A 17,240-nucleotide genomic window follows, 5' to 3' on the forward strand; every position below is an offset into this window, starting at 1 on the left:
CTCACAGTGGGGACCCTGCCCCAACACACTCACAGCGGGGACCCCCCCACTCTCCCAGCTGGGACCCCAAACACTCTCACAGCGGGGACCCCCTCCTACACACTCACAGCGGGGACCCCCCCCACACACTCACAGCGGGGACCCCCCCCACACACTCACAGCAGGCCCCCCAAACACTCTCCCAGCGGGGACCCCCAAACACTCTCACAGCGGGGACCCCCTCCTACACACTCACAGCGGGGACCCCCCCCCCACTCTCCCAGCTGGGACCCCCAAACACTCTCACAGCGGGGACCCCCCCCACACACTCACAGCGGGGACCCCCCCACACACTCCCAGCTGGGACCCCCCCACACTCTCACAGCGGGGACCCCCCCCAGACACTCACAGCAGGCCCCCCCACACTCTCCCAGCTGGGACCCCCAAACACTCTCACAGCGGGGACCCCCTCCACACGCTCACTCACAGCGGGGACCCCCCACACACACTCACAGCAGGCCCCCCCACACTCTCCCAGCTGGGACCCCCAAACACTCTCACAGCGGGGACCCCCCCACACACTCACAGCGGGCCCCTCCCCAGACACTCACAGCGGGGACCCCCCCCAGACACTCACAGCTGGGACCCCCAAACACTCTCACAGCGGGCCCCTCCCCCAAACACTCTCACAGCGAGGGCCCCCCAAACACTCTCACAGCGAGGGCCCCCCAAACACTCTCACAGCGAGGGCCCCCCAAACACTCTCACAGCGAGGGCCCCCCCAAACACTCTCACAGCGAGGGCCCCCCCAAACACTCTCACAGCGAGGGCCCCCCCCAAACACTCTCACAGCGAGGGCCCCCCCAAACACTCTCACAGCGAGGGCCCCCCCAAACACTCTCACAGCGAGGGCCCCCCCAAACACTCTCACAGCGAGGGCCCCCCACACTCTCACTGAGGGCCCCACTCTATTCAGCCAGCCCTTCTCACACTTTTAGTGCTGCCCTACGGCCAATGAATTGTAAGCTGTTTGGAACAGGGAGGCTTCTTCTTTCGTCATGTGATTTAACCCCCCCCCCGGGGTTTATATAACGCAGCCCAATGGCAGGGCCTCGGTGCCAGAACTCACTAAACGGGATACAGAAAACAACGGGCGACAATACAGAACCAGAACATCTGTGGTTCGGGACTGGGCAGTGGGGTCGGTGTATTTATTCCATAACCTGCTATGGAAACAGCCCCGGGGTATTAGAGAGATCCCAGCGGCGCCACGTTGCAGCCCAAACCCCTGGCACAATAAGAGCTGGTTCTGCCCCGGCATCTGTGTGTAATAATAATAATGGGTTCTGGTGCTGGAGTTCCAAGTTCATTAAGAGAGAGAATAAATGGTTCTGGCACCGAGGCTCTGCCATTATATAACAGGTGGGGGGGGGGGGAATTCATGTGCAGCCACTTGGATCAGAACCAACTATGTTCCTCACAGGCTCCTCCCTCTTGCCCCGCCCATCATTACTGAGTATCTCTAATCCCTGCTGAGAGATGGGCACAAGTCAGTACAGCCTGGATCTGCTGCAGAACCAGCCATATGGTACCAGGGCAAAACCAAGGGTAGTTGGTTCTGAGTCCGGTCACACCAGTTAGCAGCCATCATGACCCAAGATTATACCAGTGGGGCCCACTATCCTTACTAATGATCTGCTGGGGGCAACGGACCTGTTGGTTCTGGTCAATCAGACACACAGAACCCAGAAACCCAATACCATACAGAACCATCCTCTCAGTACCGACCTATCCTGTGGGGCACAATTACAGGCTTCTATGCGGGTTCTTAGCACACCATGTGACCCAGTTCATGACCATGTGACCCGCTGAGGGCAATATTTATATTTTACAAGCATTCCGGGGCATATAACCAGCACGTTGCTCACCCAGTAATGCTGACGGGGTAATTGCTGGGCAGTAAATTTCTCTCTATAAACTGGGAATGTGTCATAGCTCCGCCCACTCCCCTCCCTGCGACTGTCAGAACCAGTAATCAGCCCATTCCAGTGGTGGCTAGGGGGCAGTTAGAGAGGTACCAGTGGTGGCGAGGGGGCAGTTAGAGAGGTACTAGTGGTGGCTAGGGGGCAGTTAGAGAGGTACCAATGGTGGCTAGGGGACAGTTAGAGAGGTACCAGTGGTGGCTAGGTGGCAGTTAGAGAGGTACCAGTGGTGGCGAGGGGGCAGTTAGAGAGGTACTAGTGGTGGCTAGGGGGCAGTTAGAGAGGTACCAATGGTGGCTAGGGGACAGTTAGAGAGGTACCAGTGGTGGCTAGGGGGCAGTTAGAGAGGTACCAGTGGGCGTAGCAGACAGAACAAGACTTCTCCACCCCACCCCCTGAGCATGAACAATAAGGCCCCTCCCACAATGCAGCAGTCACACCTGCAGGTCCCAGAGTACCCAGTAAGATCCCAAGCCATGTGACCGTACCATCTGGCTCTGCAGCCAATCCACCAGGGCCTCAGCGGTGGAGTCGGGCACTTGGCAGCGCAGCCCGTCCCGCTCGTCCGTCTCCATCATTTCCAACATGCCCCGCAGATCCTCGATGAGCTGCAGCACCCGCAGGCTGCCCATGAAGGGCGAGGTGGGCGACTGGCAATCGAATATCCCATTCGAGTACTCCAGGGCCTTGGAGCCTGAGGGGGAAGCAAGAAGGGGTGCATTAGGACACGGGGGCGTGGCCTCTAAACTCAGTGGGCGTGGTCTGACTCATTGGGGCTCATTTATCAACACTGGGCAAATCTGCCCGTGGGCAGTAACCCATAGCAACCTATCAGCGATTGTCTTTTTTCAGCCCGCTGCAGGTAGAACAATGAATGCAACAATTTGATTGGTTGCCATGGGTTACTGCCCACGGGCAAACTTGCCCAGTGTTAATAAATGAGCCCCATTATGGGGCAAGTCCAAATGAAAGGGGTCAGTACTAGGATACCCCAGGTGAGGCTTTGGAAGGAACAACTTGCCCCCCAGTAGCACAATATTGGGCCCTCCCTCTCCCCCCAGGGGACTGAACCATTGTGTGCGGAGGGGCGGAGTCTAACTCACCGGCAATGATGCCGTCCATTTGCTCCAAGGCGGCGGCCAACATTTCACTTGCGTCCGTCATCATCTTCCCGCCGCTCAGCGCTCCCTGCAATAACAAACGTTGGTCAGTAGGGGACAGACTACAGTTTTTTATTTCTTTTTTTGCCCCTCCCCATCAGAAATTGCCACTAATGGGGGCAAGAGGGCAGCTTAGCCAGTTAGATAGAGTAAAACCACATCAAAGTGCATCCTGATTGGTTGAAAGTAGCCCCCAATAAAACAGCACTGCATCGTCTCGCTGCCTGGGAGTTACAGTTCTGCAAACGCCATATAAGGAAAAAGGCAGAAGCTAAATTGCCCCATTGCCTCATTTGCTTTAATTGCTGTTCTGGACAGCGGCCCAGTGTTCTACCCCCCCGGGGGGCAGAGATGTACAAAGCGCAGACCCCCCACCGCCTCATTACCCAGAGTGCACGGCGGGCAGACATTACGAGCCCCGGAGAGTCAATTTCATTGCCGGCAGCGCCGCGGGGCAAACTCTGCACGAAAACCCGCAGAACGGGAATGATGAGCCGAGCAATTACATTAATGGGGTTATTGTGTCTTCTCAGCACCCCCAGGGGCCCCCGATGGCTCCAACCAATCAGAAACTGTCCTGCCAACGAATTGTATCTGTTCCTGAGAAACCCATGGGAACAACACGGGGGGGAACCTACCTACCGTAATGTCTACCCAGGAAACCCACTGTATCCCCCCCCAGATACCCAGGGAACCCCCTGTACCTCCCCCAGATACCCAGGGAACCCCCTGTACCCCCCAGATACCCAGGGAACCCCCTGTACCTCCCCCAGATACCCAGGGAACCCCCTGTACCTCCCCCAGATACCCAGGGAACCCCATGTACCTCCCCCAGATACCCAGGGAACTCCCTGTACCTCCCCCAGATACCCAGGGAACCCACCGTACCTCCCCAGATACCCAGGGAACCCCCTGTACCCCCCCCAGATACCCAGGGAACCCCCTGTACCTCCCCCAGATACCCAGGGAACCCCATGTACCTCCCCCAGATACCCAGGGAACCCCCTGTACCTGCCCCAGATACCCAGGGAACTCCCTGTACCTCCCCCAGATACCCAGGGAACCCCCTGTACCTCCCCCAGATACCCAGGGAACCCCCTGTACCCCCCCCCAGATACCCAGGGAACTCCCTGTACCTCCCCCAGATACCCAGGGAACCCCCTGTACCTCCCCCAGATACCCAGGGAACCCCCTGTACCTGCCCCAGATACCCAGGGAACTCCCTGTACCTCCCCCAGATACCCAGGGAACCCCATGTACCTCCCCAGATACCCAGGGAACCCCCTGTACCTCCCCCAGATACCCAGGGAACTCCCTGTACCTCCCCCAGATACCCAGGGAACTCCCTGTACCTCCCCAGATACCCAGGGAACCCCCTGTACCTCCCCCAGATACCCAGGGAACCCCCTGTACCCCCCAGATACCCAGGGAACCCCCTGTACCCCCCCAGATACCCAGGGAACCCCCTGTACCTCCCCCAGATACCCAGGGAACCCCCTGTACCTCCCCCAGATACCCAGGGAACTCCCTGTACCTCCCCCAGATACCCAGGGAACTCCCTGTACCTCCCCCAGATACCCAGAGAACCCCCTGTATCTCCCCCAGATACCCAGGGAACCCCCTGTACCTCCCCCAGATACCCAGGGAACCCACCGTACCTCCCCCAGATACCCAGGGAACCCCCTGTACCCCCCCAGATACCCAGGGAACCCCCTGTATCTCCCCCAGATACCCAGGGAACCCACTGAACCTCCCCCAGATACCCAGGGAACCCACCGTACATCCCCAGATACCCAGGGAACCCACTGAACCTCCCCCAGATACCCAGGGAACCCCCTGTATCCCCCCCAGATACCCTGGGAACCCCCTGTACCTCCCCCAGATACCCAGGGAACCCACCGTACCTCCCCCAGATACCCAGGGAACCCCCCTGTACCCCCCCAGATACCCAGGGAACCCCCTGTACCTCCCCCAGATACCCAGGGAACCCACCGTACCTCCCCCAGATACCCAGGGAACCCACCGTACCTCCCCCAGATACCCAGGGAACCCACTGTACCCCCCCCCCAGATACCCAGGGAACCCTGGGGTAGTAGCTTTGGAGCCACTGAGGGGCATGTCCCTTTAAAACGAGAGCACAAGCAGCAGAACAGGCAGTTTCACAGAGGCCCAGGAATAATAATGATGACAGTCAGAACAAGACTGGGCTTGATATCTGGGAACAAGGAAGAGAATCTGCTCTGTACAAACCCCCCCACCCGGCATCCCTCCCCTTTCTGCACTGATAAATGCCCCTAGTAATGCCCCCAGAGTACAGGTGCAATGGCAGAGGGGTGTCCCACCCCTCACACTGACGCTCCCCCAGCCCCTGCGGCACACTTGGCTCCAACTGAAAGGTCTTCAGACTTAAGCTGTAAATTAAAGGGGAAGTAACACCAACACTAAGAAAAATTAATAGACAAAGCTCTGTTTAATTGCCCACGGCCATCTCTCATCTCTTCCCTAAACAGAGCCCCACCCAGCCTGGTGTTTCCCTTTAAGCCTTTACTGCTGCTTCTCTCAGGCCGGGAACAGAGCAACCCTGAGTATCCGACTCCCAGCACCCACACGTACGCAGTCGCACCCCGACCCACAGCAGTGTTTCTATATATCTGTAACCTTGTTATGGGCTAAGGGGGCCCAGCCTGAAGGCCAGTTAGGGGGGGATTTGGGGTGAGTGCTTATTTGTGCCCTGGGTACCCCTGGAACTATAGTGGGGTGACTGTTACCCCAATGTTTCTATATATCTGTAACCTTGTTATGGGCTAAGGGGGCCCAGCCTGAAGGCCAGTTAGGGGGGGATTTGGGGTGAGTGCTTATTTGTGCCCTGGGTACCCCTGGAACTATAGCGGGGTGATTGTTACCCCAATGTTTCTATATATCTGTAACCTTGTTATGGGCTAAGGGGGCCCAGCCTGAAGGCCAGTTAGGGGGGGATTTGGGGTGAGTGCTTATTTGTGCCCTGGGTACCCCTGGAACTATAGTGGGGTGACTGTTACCCCAATGTTTCTATATATCTGTAACCTTGTTATGGGCTAAGGGGGCCCAGCCTGAAGGCCAGTTAGGGGGGGGATTTGGGGTGCTTATTTGTGCCCTGGGTACCCCTGGAACTATAGCGGGGTGACTGTTACCCCAATGTTTCTATATATCTGTAACCTTGTTATGGGCTAAGGGGGCCCAGCCTGAAGGCCAGTTAGGGGGGGATTTGGGGTGCTTATTTGTGCCCTGGGTACCCCTGGAACTATAGCGGGGTGACTGTTACCCCAATGTTTCTATATATCTGTAACCTTGTTATGGGCTAAGGGGGCCCAGCCTGAAGGCCAGTTAGGGGGGGATTTGGGGTGCTTATTTGTGCCCTGGGTACCCCTGGAACTATAGCAGGGTGACTGTTACCCCAATGTTTCTATATATCTGTAACCTTGTTATGGGCTAAGGGGGCCCAGCCTGAAGGCCAGTTAGGGGGGGATTTGGGGTGAGTGCTTATTTGTGCCCTGGGTACCCCTGGAACTATAGCGGGGTGACTGTTACCCCAATGTTTCTATATATCTGTAACCTTGTTATGGGCTAAGGGGGCCCAGGCTGAAGGCCAGTTAGGGGGGATTTGGGGTGAGTGCTTATTTGTGCCCTGGGTACCCCTGGAACTATAGCGGGGTGACTGTTACCCCAATGTTTCTATATATCTGTAACCTTGTTATGGGCTAAGGGGGCCCAGCCTGAAGGCCAGTTAGGGGGGGATTTGGGGTGAGTGCTTATTTGTGCCCTGGGTACCCCTGGAACTATAGCGGGGTGACTGTTACCCCAATGTTTCTATATATCTGTAACCTTGTTATGGGCTAAGGGGGCCCAGCCTGAAGGCCAGTTAGGGGGGGATTTGGGGTGAGTGCTTATTTGTGCCCGGGGTACCCCTGGAACTATAGCGGGGTGACGGTTACCCCAATGTTTCTGTGGGGGTTTTACGGCAGTGGCGCTTTCTCATACTTCTATACAGCCCCCCTACTTTCCATCTCGCCTTTACACTTCCTAAGAGCAGCCAGGTTGCTAGGGTATCTGAGCCCTGGCAACCAAACACCAGTTACAATTCGAATTCTAAAAAAAGACCAATGACAACTTTTACAGAACACCATAGTCCACATCATACAAAAAGTGAATATAAAGGCAAACTTCCCCTTTAAGGGCCTGGCTCCGTTTGGAAGAAGCCGGCTTTTGTCTCTATGGGAAAACAAGGCAGCGATTATACTGGGACCAGGGGAAGGACACGGCAGGGCTGGGCGGCCAAAACAGCGCGCGGGGGGAGCTTGTGCTAAATTTGGCCACGGGGAAGGGCGTGTTTGTTTACGGGAATTATACAAAAAAACAACATATTTTAGTAAAATAACCCAAATATTTAACTTTCCACTGCACAGCATTCTGGGTAATTACATGCAGGATTGGTAGGCTGTAGGAAGAATGCTGGGAGTTGTAGTCCGACAACACCCGAAGAGCAAATGCTATAGGGTATTTTTGCCCAATGAAAGAATAGGGAGCTATTAACCCCTCCCCTGCCCAGTCACAGACCTGGAGGAGACCCGACTCCTGCTACATTGTAGCCGCCACGCAGGAACAGACCAACTGCAACCCGCTGGGATAGGGAGACTAACAGGTTTGGGATGATGGGATGAGCGCATCCTCTCAACCCGGGGGTTAATCTTGGCCGAGCCAATAAAAGCAGCGGCTAATTTTAGCCGCAGAGGAGACGCAAGACACTTTTATTGGTGCTACAAGTTGCGGCGAGCGGGTTTCTGGGTCAGTACAGCGCCGCTCCGAAACGCACCGCATGGATTAAAGGGGAAGTTCACCTTCAGATTAACTCTATGGCCTAGACTTAGCAACTTTTCAATTGGTCTTCATGTTTTATTTTTGATCGTTTTGATCAAACAATTGCCTGGTTGCTAGGGGATATTGGACCCTAGCAACCAGCTGCTTAAATGCCACACTGGCAAGATGCTGAACCAAAACCTAAACAACTCAAAACCCGCAAATAATAAAAAATGAAGACCAATTGGAAATTGTCTCGGAATATCACTCTCTACATTGTACTAAAAGTTAATTTAAAGGTGAACTACCCCAGCGGCCCAGCCTGCCCCATCATCCCACCATTCGCTGCTGTTCCGACTCCTGAACAAGTGCTATTTTCTCCCTTCTGTACCCAGGTGCAACTAAATGGAATAAGGACAATGGGATCCTATGCACCAATGCACATGGGTGTTACCTGCCTGTTGCAGCACTGCATTCCTTGCATTGTATCCCCTCCCCCGCCAGCTTCCCACCTCATTATTATAGTGCCTCCCCCTCCCCGAAAAGATGGCAATTCCTGCCCTGATTAACCCCAACATCTGCCTCTCCCTGGGGGAAATGGAATACAGATTAATGGGTTTTATTTCCTGGTACCCATGTGACTGTCTCTGCTTCCTGTGCACGGGGGAGTGTATTTCCCGGTACCCATGTGACTGTCTCTGCTTCCTGTGCCCGGGGGAGTGTATTTCCTGGTACCCATGTGACTGTCTCTGCTTCCTTTGCACAGGGGAGTGTATTTCCTGGTACCCATGTGACTGTCTCTGCTTCCTTTGCACGGGGGAGTGTATTTCCCGGTACCCATGCGACTGTCTCTGCTTCCTTTGCACGGGGGAGTGTATTTCCCGGTACCCGTGTGACTGTCTCTGCTTCCTTTGCACGGGGGAGTGTATTTCCTGGTACCCGTGTGACTGTCTCTGCTTCCTGTGCACGGGGGGAGTGTATTTCCTGGTACCCATGTGACTGTCTCTGCTTCCTTTGCACGGGGGAGTGTATTTCCGCGTACCCCATGCGACTGTCTCTGCTTCCTTTGCACGGGGGAGTGTATTTCCCGGTACCCGTGTGACTGTCTCTGCTTCCTTTGCACGGGGGAGTGTATTTCCTGGTACCCGTGTGACTGTCTCTGCTTCCTGTGCACGGGGGAGTGTATTTCCTGGTACCCGTGTGACTGTCTCTGCTTCCTGTGCACGGGGGAGTGTATTTCCTGGTACCCGTGTGACTGTCTCTGCTTCCTGTGCACGGGGGGAGTGTATTTCCCGGTACCCATGTGACTGTCTCTGCTTCCTTCGAACGGGGGAGTGTATTTCCCGGTACCCATGGGACTGTCTCTGCTTCCTGTGCACGGGGGAGTGTATTTCCCGGTACCCATGCGACTGTCTCTGCTTCCTTTGCACGGGGGAGTGTATTTCCCGGTACCCGTGTGACTGTCTCTGCTTCCTGTGCACGGTGGAGTGTATTTCCCGGTACCCGTGTGACTGTCTCTGGTTCCTTTGCACGGGGGAGTGTATTTCCTGGTACCCGTGGTGACTGTCTCTGCTTCCTGTGCACGGGGGAGTGTATTTCCCGGTACCCGTGTGACTGTCTCTGCTTCCTGTGCACGGGGGAGTGTATTTCCCGGTACCCATGTGACTGTCTCTGCTTCCTGTGCACGGGGGAGTGTATTTCCCGGTACCCGTGTGACTGTCTCTGCTTCCTTTGCACGGGGGAGTGTATTTCCTGGTACCCGTGTGACTGTCTCTGATTCCTTTGCACGGGGGAGTGTATTTCCCGGTACCCGTGTGACTGTCTCTGCTTCCTTTGCACGGGGGAGTGTATTTCCCGGTACCCATGTGACTGTCTCTGCTTCCTTTGCACGGGGGAGTGTATTTCCCGGTACCCGTGTGACTGTCTCTGCTTCCTTTGCACGGGGGAGTGTATTTCCTGGTACCCGTGTGACTGTCTCTGATTCCTTTGCACGGGGGAGTGTATTTCCCGGTACCCGTGTGACTGTCTCTGCTTCCTTTGCACGGGGGAGTGTATTTCCCGGTACCCATGTGACTGTCTCTGCTTCCTTTGCACGGGGGAGTGTATTTCCCGGTACCCGTGTGACTGTCTCTGCTTCCTTTGCACGGGGGGAGTGTATTTCCCGGTACCCGTGTGACTGTCTCTGCTTCCTTTGCACGGGGGAGTGTATTTCCTGGTACCCATGTGACTGTCTCTGCTTCCTGTGCACGGGGGAGTGTATTTCCCGGTACCCGTGTGACTGTTTCTACTTCCTTTGCACGGGGGAGTGTATTTCCCGGTACCCGTGTGACTGTCTCTGCTTCCTTTGCACGGGGGAGTGTATTTCCTGGTACCCATGTGACTGTCTCTGCTTCCTGTGCACGGGGGAGTGTATTTCCCGGTACCCGTGTGACTGTTTCTACTTCCTGTGCACGGGGGAGTGTATTTCCCGGTACCCATGTGACTGTCTCTGCTTCCTGTTTGGTATAAGCACAGCAGTCTTGCCTTGCTTTATGGCAGTGGCTCTATCTATACACTCAAGGCTGTGGGATAAGGAAGCTCGGCTAAGACACAGCAAACAAAACTCCGGCACATTTAATAATAGAAAAAATATAAATATTAAAAAGCTGATTTTATGCCCGGGCCCTGTGCCCCCCCCCCCCACTGGCACCAACTACACATTTCTGCTCATTCCCCCCCAAACAAGGAGCCTCCACCAGTGAGAATTGCCCCCTGCAATGTGGTGTCTGCGCCGCTCACCATTTATAGTAAAAGCTCAGGCCCCGCGGGGGGAACATTCACTCAGAGGGAAACTGGGGGCTTGGAAAATCTCAGAAAAGAAAACACTGCGCGCGGCAAGATCCTTATGTGAGTAACGCAGGGGGTTACACTGTGTGACTGGGGGTCCTGCATCCTAGTGATACCAGCAACTAAGCACAATTCAGCAGGAACAGCCCCCTAAGTTTGCCCATAGCCTGTACAGAGAGATACCATAAAACTATGGCACATAGGGATTCCCCTGTACTAAGCACAATTCAGCAGGAACAGCCCCCTAAGTTTGCTCATAGCCTGTACAGAGAGATACCATAAAACTATGGCACACAGGGATTCCCCTGTACTAAGCACAATTCAGGAGGAACAGCCCCCTAAGTTTGCCCATAGCCTGTACAGAGAGATACCATAAAACTATGGCACATAGGGATTCCCCTGTACTAAGCACAATTCAGCAGGAACAGCCCCCCTAAGTTTGCCCATAGCCTGTACAGAGAGATACCATAAAACTATGGCACATAGGGATTCCCCTGTACTAAGCACAATTCAGCAGGAACAGCCCCCTAAGTTTGCCCATAGCCTGTACAGAGAGATACCATAAAACTATGGCACATAGGGATTCCCCAGTACTAAGCACAATTCAGCAGGAACAGCCCCCTAAGTTTGCCCATAGCCTGTACAGAGAGATACCATAAAACTATGGCACATAGGGATTCCCCTGTACTAAGCACAATTCAGCAGGAACAGCCCCCTAAGTTTGCCCATAGCCTGTACAGAGAGATACCATAAAACTATGGCACATAGGGATTCCCCAGTACTAAGCACAATTCAGCAGGAACAGCCCCCTAAGTTTGCCCATAGCCTGTACAGAGAGATACCATAACACTATGGCACATAGGGATTCCCCTGTACTAAGCACAATTCAGCAGGAACAGCCCCCTAAGTTTGCCCATAGCCTGTACAGAGAGATACCATAAAACTATGGCACATAGGGATTCCCCTGTACTAAGCACAATTCAGCAGGAACAGCCCCCTAAGTTTGCCCATAGCCTGTACAGAGAGATACCATAAAACTATGGCACATAGGGATTCCCCTGTACTAAGCACAATTCAGCAGGAACAGCCCCCTAAGTTTGCCCATAGCCTGTACAGAGAGATACCATAAAACTATGGCACATAGGGATTCCGCTGTACTAAGCACAATTCAGCAGGAACAGCCCCCTGTTACCACACAAGTATTTATTAAGAAAGGTAATAATTTCCTCTGAATACGCAAAATTAAAAAAAATTAAGAATTTAAAAACAAAACAGGAAAGAGCGGGTGTCACTGGGTGAGGAGGACCCTGTGGGAAAGAATGTAGCAGTGACAGCTGTCATGGAGAGGTCAGGGCTTGGTTTACTAAAAGTTTCTGCAGAACATCCTGCTCTTTCCCACAATCCCCTGCATGCTTTCTGTAGTAGCTGTCTTCTGCTACCAAGTTTGCTACAATCAGAACCAGCAGTGCTAATAAGGTATCCCCCCCCCCCACCTGCACAGAAAGTACCCCCCCCAGATACCCAGGGAACCCCCTGTACCTACCCCAGATACCCAGGGTACCCCCTGTACCCCCCCAGATACCCAGGGAACCCACCGTACCTCCCCCAGATACCCAGGGAACCCCCTGTACCTCCCCCAGATACCCAGGGAACCCACCATACCCCCCAGATACCCAGGGAACCCCCTGTACCTCCCCCAGATACCCAGGGAACCCCCTGTACCCCCCCAGATACCCAGGGAACCCACCGTACCTCCCCCAGATACCCAGGGTACCCCCTGTACCTCCCCCAGATACCCAGGGAACCCCCTGTACCTACCCCAGATACCCAGGGTACCCCCTGTACCCCCCCAGATACCCAGGGAACCCACCGTACCTCCCCCAGATACCCAGGGAACCCACCGTACCCCCCAGATACCCAGGGAACCCCCTGTACCTCCCCAGATACCCAGGGAACCCCCTGTACCTCCCCCAGATACCCAGGGAACCCCCTGTACCTCCCCCAGATACCCAGGGAACCCCCTGTACCTCCCCCAGATACCCAGGGAACCCCCTGTACCTCCCCCAGATACCCAGGGAACCCCTGTACCTCCCCCAGATACCCAGGGAACCCCCTGTACCTCCCCAGATACCCAGGGAACCCCCCTGTACCTCCCCCAGATACCCAGGGAACCCCCTGTACCTCCCCCAGATACCCAGGGAACCCCCTGTACCTCCCCCAGATACCCAGGGAACCCCCTGTACCTCCCCCAGATACCCAGGGAACCCCCTGTACCTCCCCCAGATACCCAGGGAACCCCCTGTACCTCACCCAGATACCCAGGGAACCCCCTGTACCTCCCCCAGATACCCAGGGAACCCCCTGTACCTCACCCAGATACCCAGGGAACCCCCTGTACCTCCCCCAGATACCCAGGGAACCTCCCGTACCTCCCCCAGATACCCAGGGAACCCACCGTACCTCCCCCAGATACCCAGGGAACCCCCTGTACCCCCCAGATACCCAGGGAACCCCCTGTACCTCCCCCAGATACCCAGGGAACCAACCGTACCTCCCCCAGATACCCAGGGAACCCACCGTACCCCCCCAGATACCCATGGAACCCACTGTACCCCCCCCAGATACCCAGGGAACACACTGTACCTCCCCCAGATACCCAGGGAACCAACCGTACCTCCCCCAGATACCCAGGGAACCCACCGTACCCCCCCCAGATACCCAGGGAACCCCCCTGTACCTCCCCCAGATACCCAGGGAACCCCCTGTACCTCCCCCAGATACCCAGGGAACCCCCTGTACCTCCCCCAGATACCCAGGGAACCCCTGTACCTCCCCCAGATACCCAGGGAACCCCCTGTACCTCCCCCAGATACCCAGGGAACCCCCTGTACCTCACCCAGATACCCAGGGAACCCCCTGTACCTCCCCCAGATACCCAGGGAACCCCCTGTACCTCACCCAGATACCCAGGGAACCCCCTGTACCTCCCCCAGATACCCAGGGAACCTCCCGTACCTCCCCCAGATACCCAGGGAACCCACCGTACCTCCCCCAGATACCCAGGGAACCCCCTGTACCCCCCAGATACCCAGGGAACCCCCTGTACCTCCCCCAGATACCCAGGGAACCAACCGTACCTCCCCCAGATACCCAGGGAACCCACCGTACCCCCCCAGATACCCATGGAACCCACTGTACCCCCCCCAGATACCCAGGGAACACACTGTACCTCCCCCAGATACCCAGGGAACCAACCGTACCTCCCCCAGATACCCAGGGAACCCACCGTACCCCCCCCAGATACCCATGGAACCCACTGTACCCCCCCCAGATACCCAGGGAACCCCCTGTACCTACTGCACTGGGAGGACTGTGGGACCGTGTATGCCCCACTTTCTATGAAGGCATTAAACACTGCCTCTCTGAGGGACCCCTAAAACCAGCACTAATAATGCTGGGGGGCCCCTCTGACACCGCTCTGTATGTTACACAATGACTTTGCTGGAATGAGGGGGGTGCAGGGGGGGCTGGGCAGAAGATGAATGAGTCTCTTTATGATATGAATCTTCCCATCCGGGACAGAAGGTATCAGCCCCCCCAATCTGCACCCCCCCCCCTTCCCCGTATCTCACAAGCTCCTCCCCCTGCTCACAAGACCAAAGAAGCAGATAAGAACGAATAAGGCTCCTTTATTTCCCAGAGGAGACGCGGGGGCTCGTTAATGTCATGTGACTGCCGATGAGCTCACAAACACTACTTACAGAGACAAAAGACTTATTGGGGGGCCCGGGGGTACCTCAAATTCCACATTGTGAAACTGATACTATCACTGAGCGCTCACTCACTGGCACCGCCTTTCACGTCACTAATTAACATTTCCCCCCCACCTTGGGCCCGCCCCCAACTATCCCCCCCCACTACAATGCCTGTACTTACACCCCCACTTTATGGCCTAACACCCAGCTGTTACACTGTGATAATTACACAGCCGGGCCCCTGCGTGTTTGCACGAGTCTCACCCCAGCACAACAGCTGTATGTGCACCCATAACCCCCCCCACCCCCCCATGTCTTTAATAAGGGACTTGAAGGGGAAGAAATTTTCATTCAAGACAGCTTCCCAATTATACAGATAGCTAGAATCTCAGCCATAAAGCAGGGCAGGACTGCTGCTTACAATGGGGGGATCAGATAGGATCTGTGCCACTGTGACAGAATGCTCTGTTATACAGATAGCTAGAATCTCAGCCATAAAGCAGGGCAGGACTGCTGCTTACAATGGGGGGGATCAGATAGGATCTGTGCCACTGTGACAGAATGCTCTGTTATACAGATAGCTAGAATCTCAGCCATAAAGCAGGGCAGGACTGCTGCTTACAATGGGGGGGATCAGATAGGATCTGTGCCACTGTGACAGAATGCTCTGTTATACAGATAGCTAGAATCTCAGCCATAAAGCAGGGCAGGACTGCTGCTTACAATGGGGGGATCAGATAGGATCTGTGCCACTGTGACAGAATGCTCTGTTATACAGATAGCTAGAATCTCAGCCATAAAGCAGGGCAGGACTGCTGCTTACAATGGGGGGATCAGATAGGATCTGTGCCACTGTGACAGAATGCTCTGTTATACAGATAGCTAGAATCTCAGCCATAAAGCAGGGCAGGACTGCTGCTTACAATGGGGATCAGATAGGATCTGTGCCACTGTGACAGAATGCTCTGTTATACAGATAGCTAGAATCTCAGCCATAAAGCAGGGCAGGACTGCTGCTTACAATGGGGGGATCAGATAGGATCTGTGCCACTGTGACAGAATGCTCTGTTATACAGATAGCTAGAATCTCAGCCATAAAGCAGGGCAGGACTGCTGCTTACAATGGGGGGATCAGATAGGATCTGTGCCACTGTGACAGAATGCTCTGTTATACAGATAGCTAGAATCTCAGCCATAAAGCAGGGCAGGACTGCTGCTTACAATGGGGGGATCAGATAGGATCTGTGCCACTGTGACAGAATGCTCTGTTATACAGATAGCTAGAATCTCAGCCATAAAGCAGGGCAGGACTGCTGCTTACAATGGGGGGATCAGATAGGATCTGTGCCACTGTGACAGAATGCTCTGTTATACAGATAGCTAGAATCTCAGCCATAAAGCAGGGCAGGACTGCTGCTTACAATGGGATGCAGGGAGTTACAAGTGGAGGAGATTAACCCCCCAGTCAAGTCGATGATTTATTTCCCAGTAACCACATTGGCACCGACCCAAGGAACTTCCAAGAAACACCAGTGAGCGAATCACCCAATCAGAATCTCCAGTGGCCCCTGACCGTGATGAGGCAGGATTCTATTGGCCGCTGTCCAGGGGTGGCTTCTGGGCGCCAAACTGTCTCTCTATAGATATATATATATACACATGGAACAGCACGGGGGAAATACCATTCTGGGGGGGGGGGGGGGGGGATCAGCAGTGTTGGGGTCCCACATATAAACACCCCTAAACAATATCATTAACCTGTTCCATGCCACCCCCCCGCCCCGTAAGTATTTATTTTTAGAGATCAGAGCTCTCATTAGCGGCCTCGTTAGTGCCCCCCCCCCCTTTAATGTTCCCTAAGCGACGGGCTGATTACGGTAATTAGCGCCATCAGCCCAACGCTCTATTTATTTATCTTAACTTCCCCCCCCCCCCAGTCCCCCCCAAACCATTTTAAAAGTGGGTCACGGTGACCTGGGATTAAAGGGGAAGTCTGCCCGAATGCTATAAATATAACCATACAGGGGTTTATGGTTATTGGCTCCTCCCAGTAAAACACATAGGGGGGTCTTCTGACTGGCTCCGCCCTCCCTGGGCCCCCAGTGGCTGCCCCAGGGGCCCCTATAGGAGCAAACGGCTCGGCCAGACAGATTTTCCAGGCCGTTGCTGCTTGAACCGCTGTAGGAATGAGGGGAATTTGGGAGGAATGTGGAGAGAAACCTCGGCCAGGGGGGTGGGGGGCACACGTTGCCAACGCACGGGAGAGGTGGGATGGGTGGGATGGGGGGCTCCGCACTCTCCCAGTCCTGGAAAATATCGCCTGACGTACATACAGGGCTAATGTAAACAGCTGGAGGGGGGTTTAAAGGGCAAGCAAACCCAAACACTATGAGAGAAATCAAATAGGGCATTCTATGCACTGCTGGTTCTGACTCCTGCAAAGCAGAACTGGTTCTGACTCTCAAAACAGTGTAAAAGGGACCCCGTTCTGCTTTGCAGGAGTCGGAACCAACAGTGCAGAGAATACAGTCTGTCCCTTGTCTGGTTCTGACTCTTGAAACAGCGTAAAAGGGACCCCATTCTGCTTTGCAGGAGTCGGAACCAACAGTGCAGAGAATACAGTCTGTCCCTTGTCTGGTTCTGACTCTTGAAACACCGTAAAAGGGACCCCGTTCTGCTTTGCAGGAGTCGGAACCAACAGTGCA

At 54.9% G+C, this 17,240-nt stretch overlaps 2 protein-coding genes across 11 annotated transcripts in view; both read right to left on the reverse strand.

Annotated features, from left to right (window-relative positions):
* Positions 1-17,240, reverse strand: part of ppfibp1 (PTPRF interacting protein, binding protein 1 (liprin beta 1)) — a 49,325-nt gene that overhangs the window by 22,752 nt on the left and 9,333 nt on the right. For 9 of the 10 annotated variants that reach the window (XM_031898459.1, XM_031898460.1, XM_031898457.1 and 6 more), the window contains exons 2-3: positions 3,065-3,149; positions 2,450-2,655 (exon numbers count right to left, since the gene is read on the reverse strand). In XM_031898459.1, the coding sequence (XP_031754319.1) occupies positions 2,450-2,655; positions 3,065-3,128 (270 nt within the window). In that variant the 5' untranslated portion in view covers positions 3,129-3,149. Of the gene's footprint in view, positions 1-2,449; positions 2,656-3,064; positions 3,150-7,714; positions 7,790-17,240 lie in introns of those variants that run through there. The other variant, XM_031898458.1, reaches the window with a different exon arrangement.
* Positions 1-17,240, reverse strand: part of stk38l (serine/threonine kinase 38 like) — a gene marked incomplete at its 3' end in the record, with an annotated part of 387,778 nt that overhangs the window by 21,406 nt on the left and 349,132 nt on the right.

The sequence above is a fragment of the Xenopus tropicalis genome, chromosome 3 (assembly GCF_000004195.4).
Source record: "Xenopus tropicalis strain Nigerian chromosome 3, UCB_Xtro_10.0, whole genome shotgun sequence".
In the NCBI taxonomy this organism is placed as follows: domain Eukaryota; kingdom Metazoa; phylum Chordata; class Amphibia; order Anura; family Pipidae; genus Xenopus; species Xenopus tropicalis.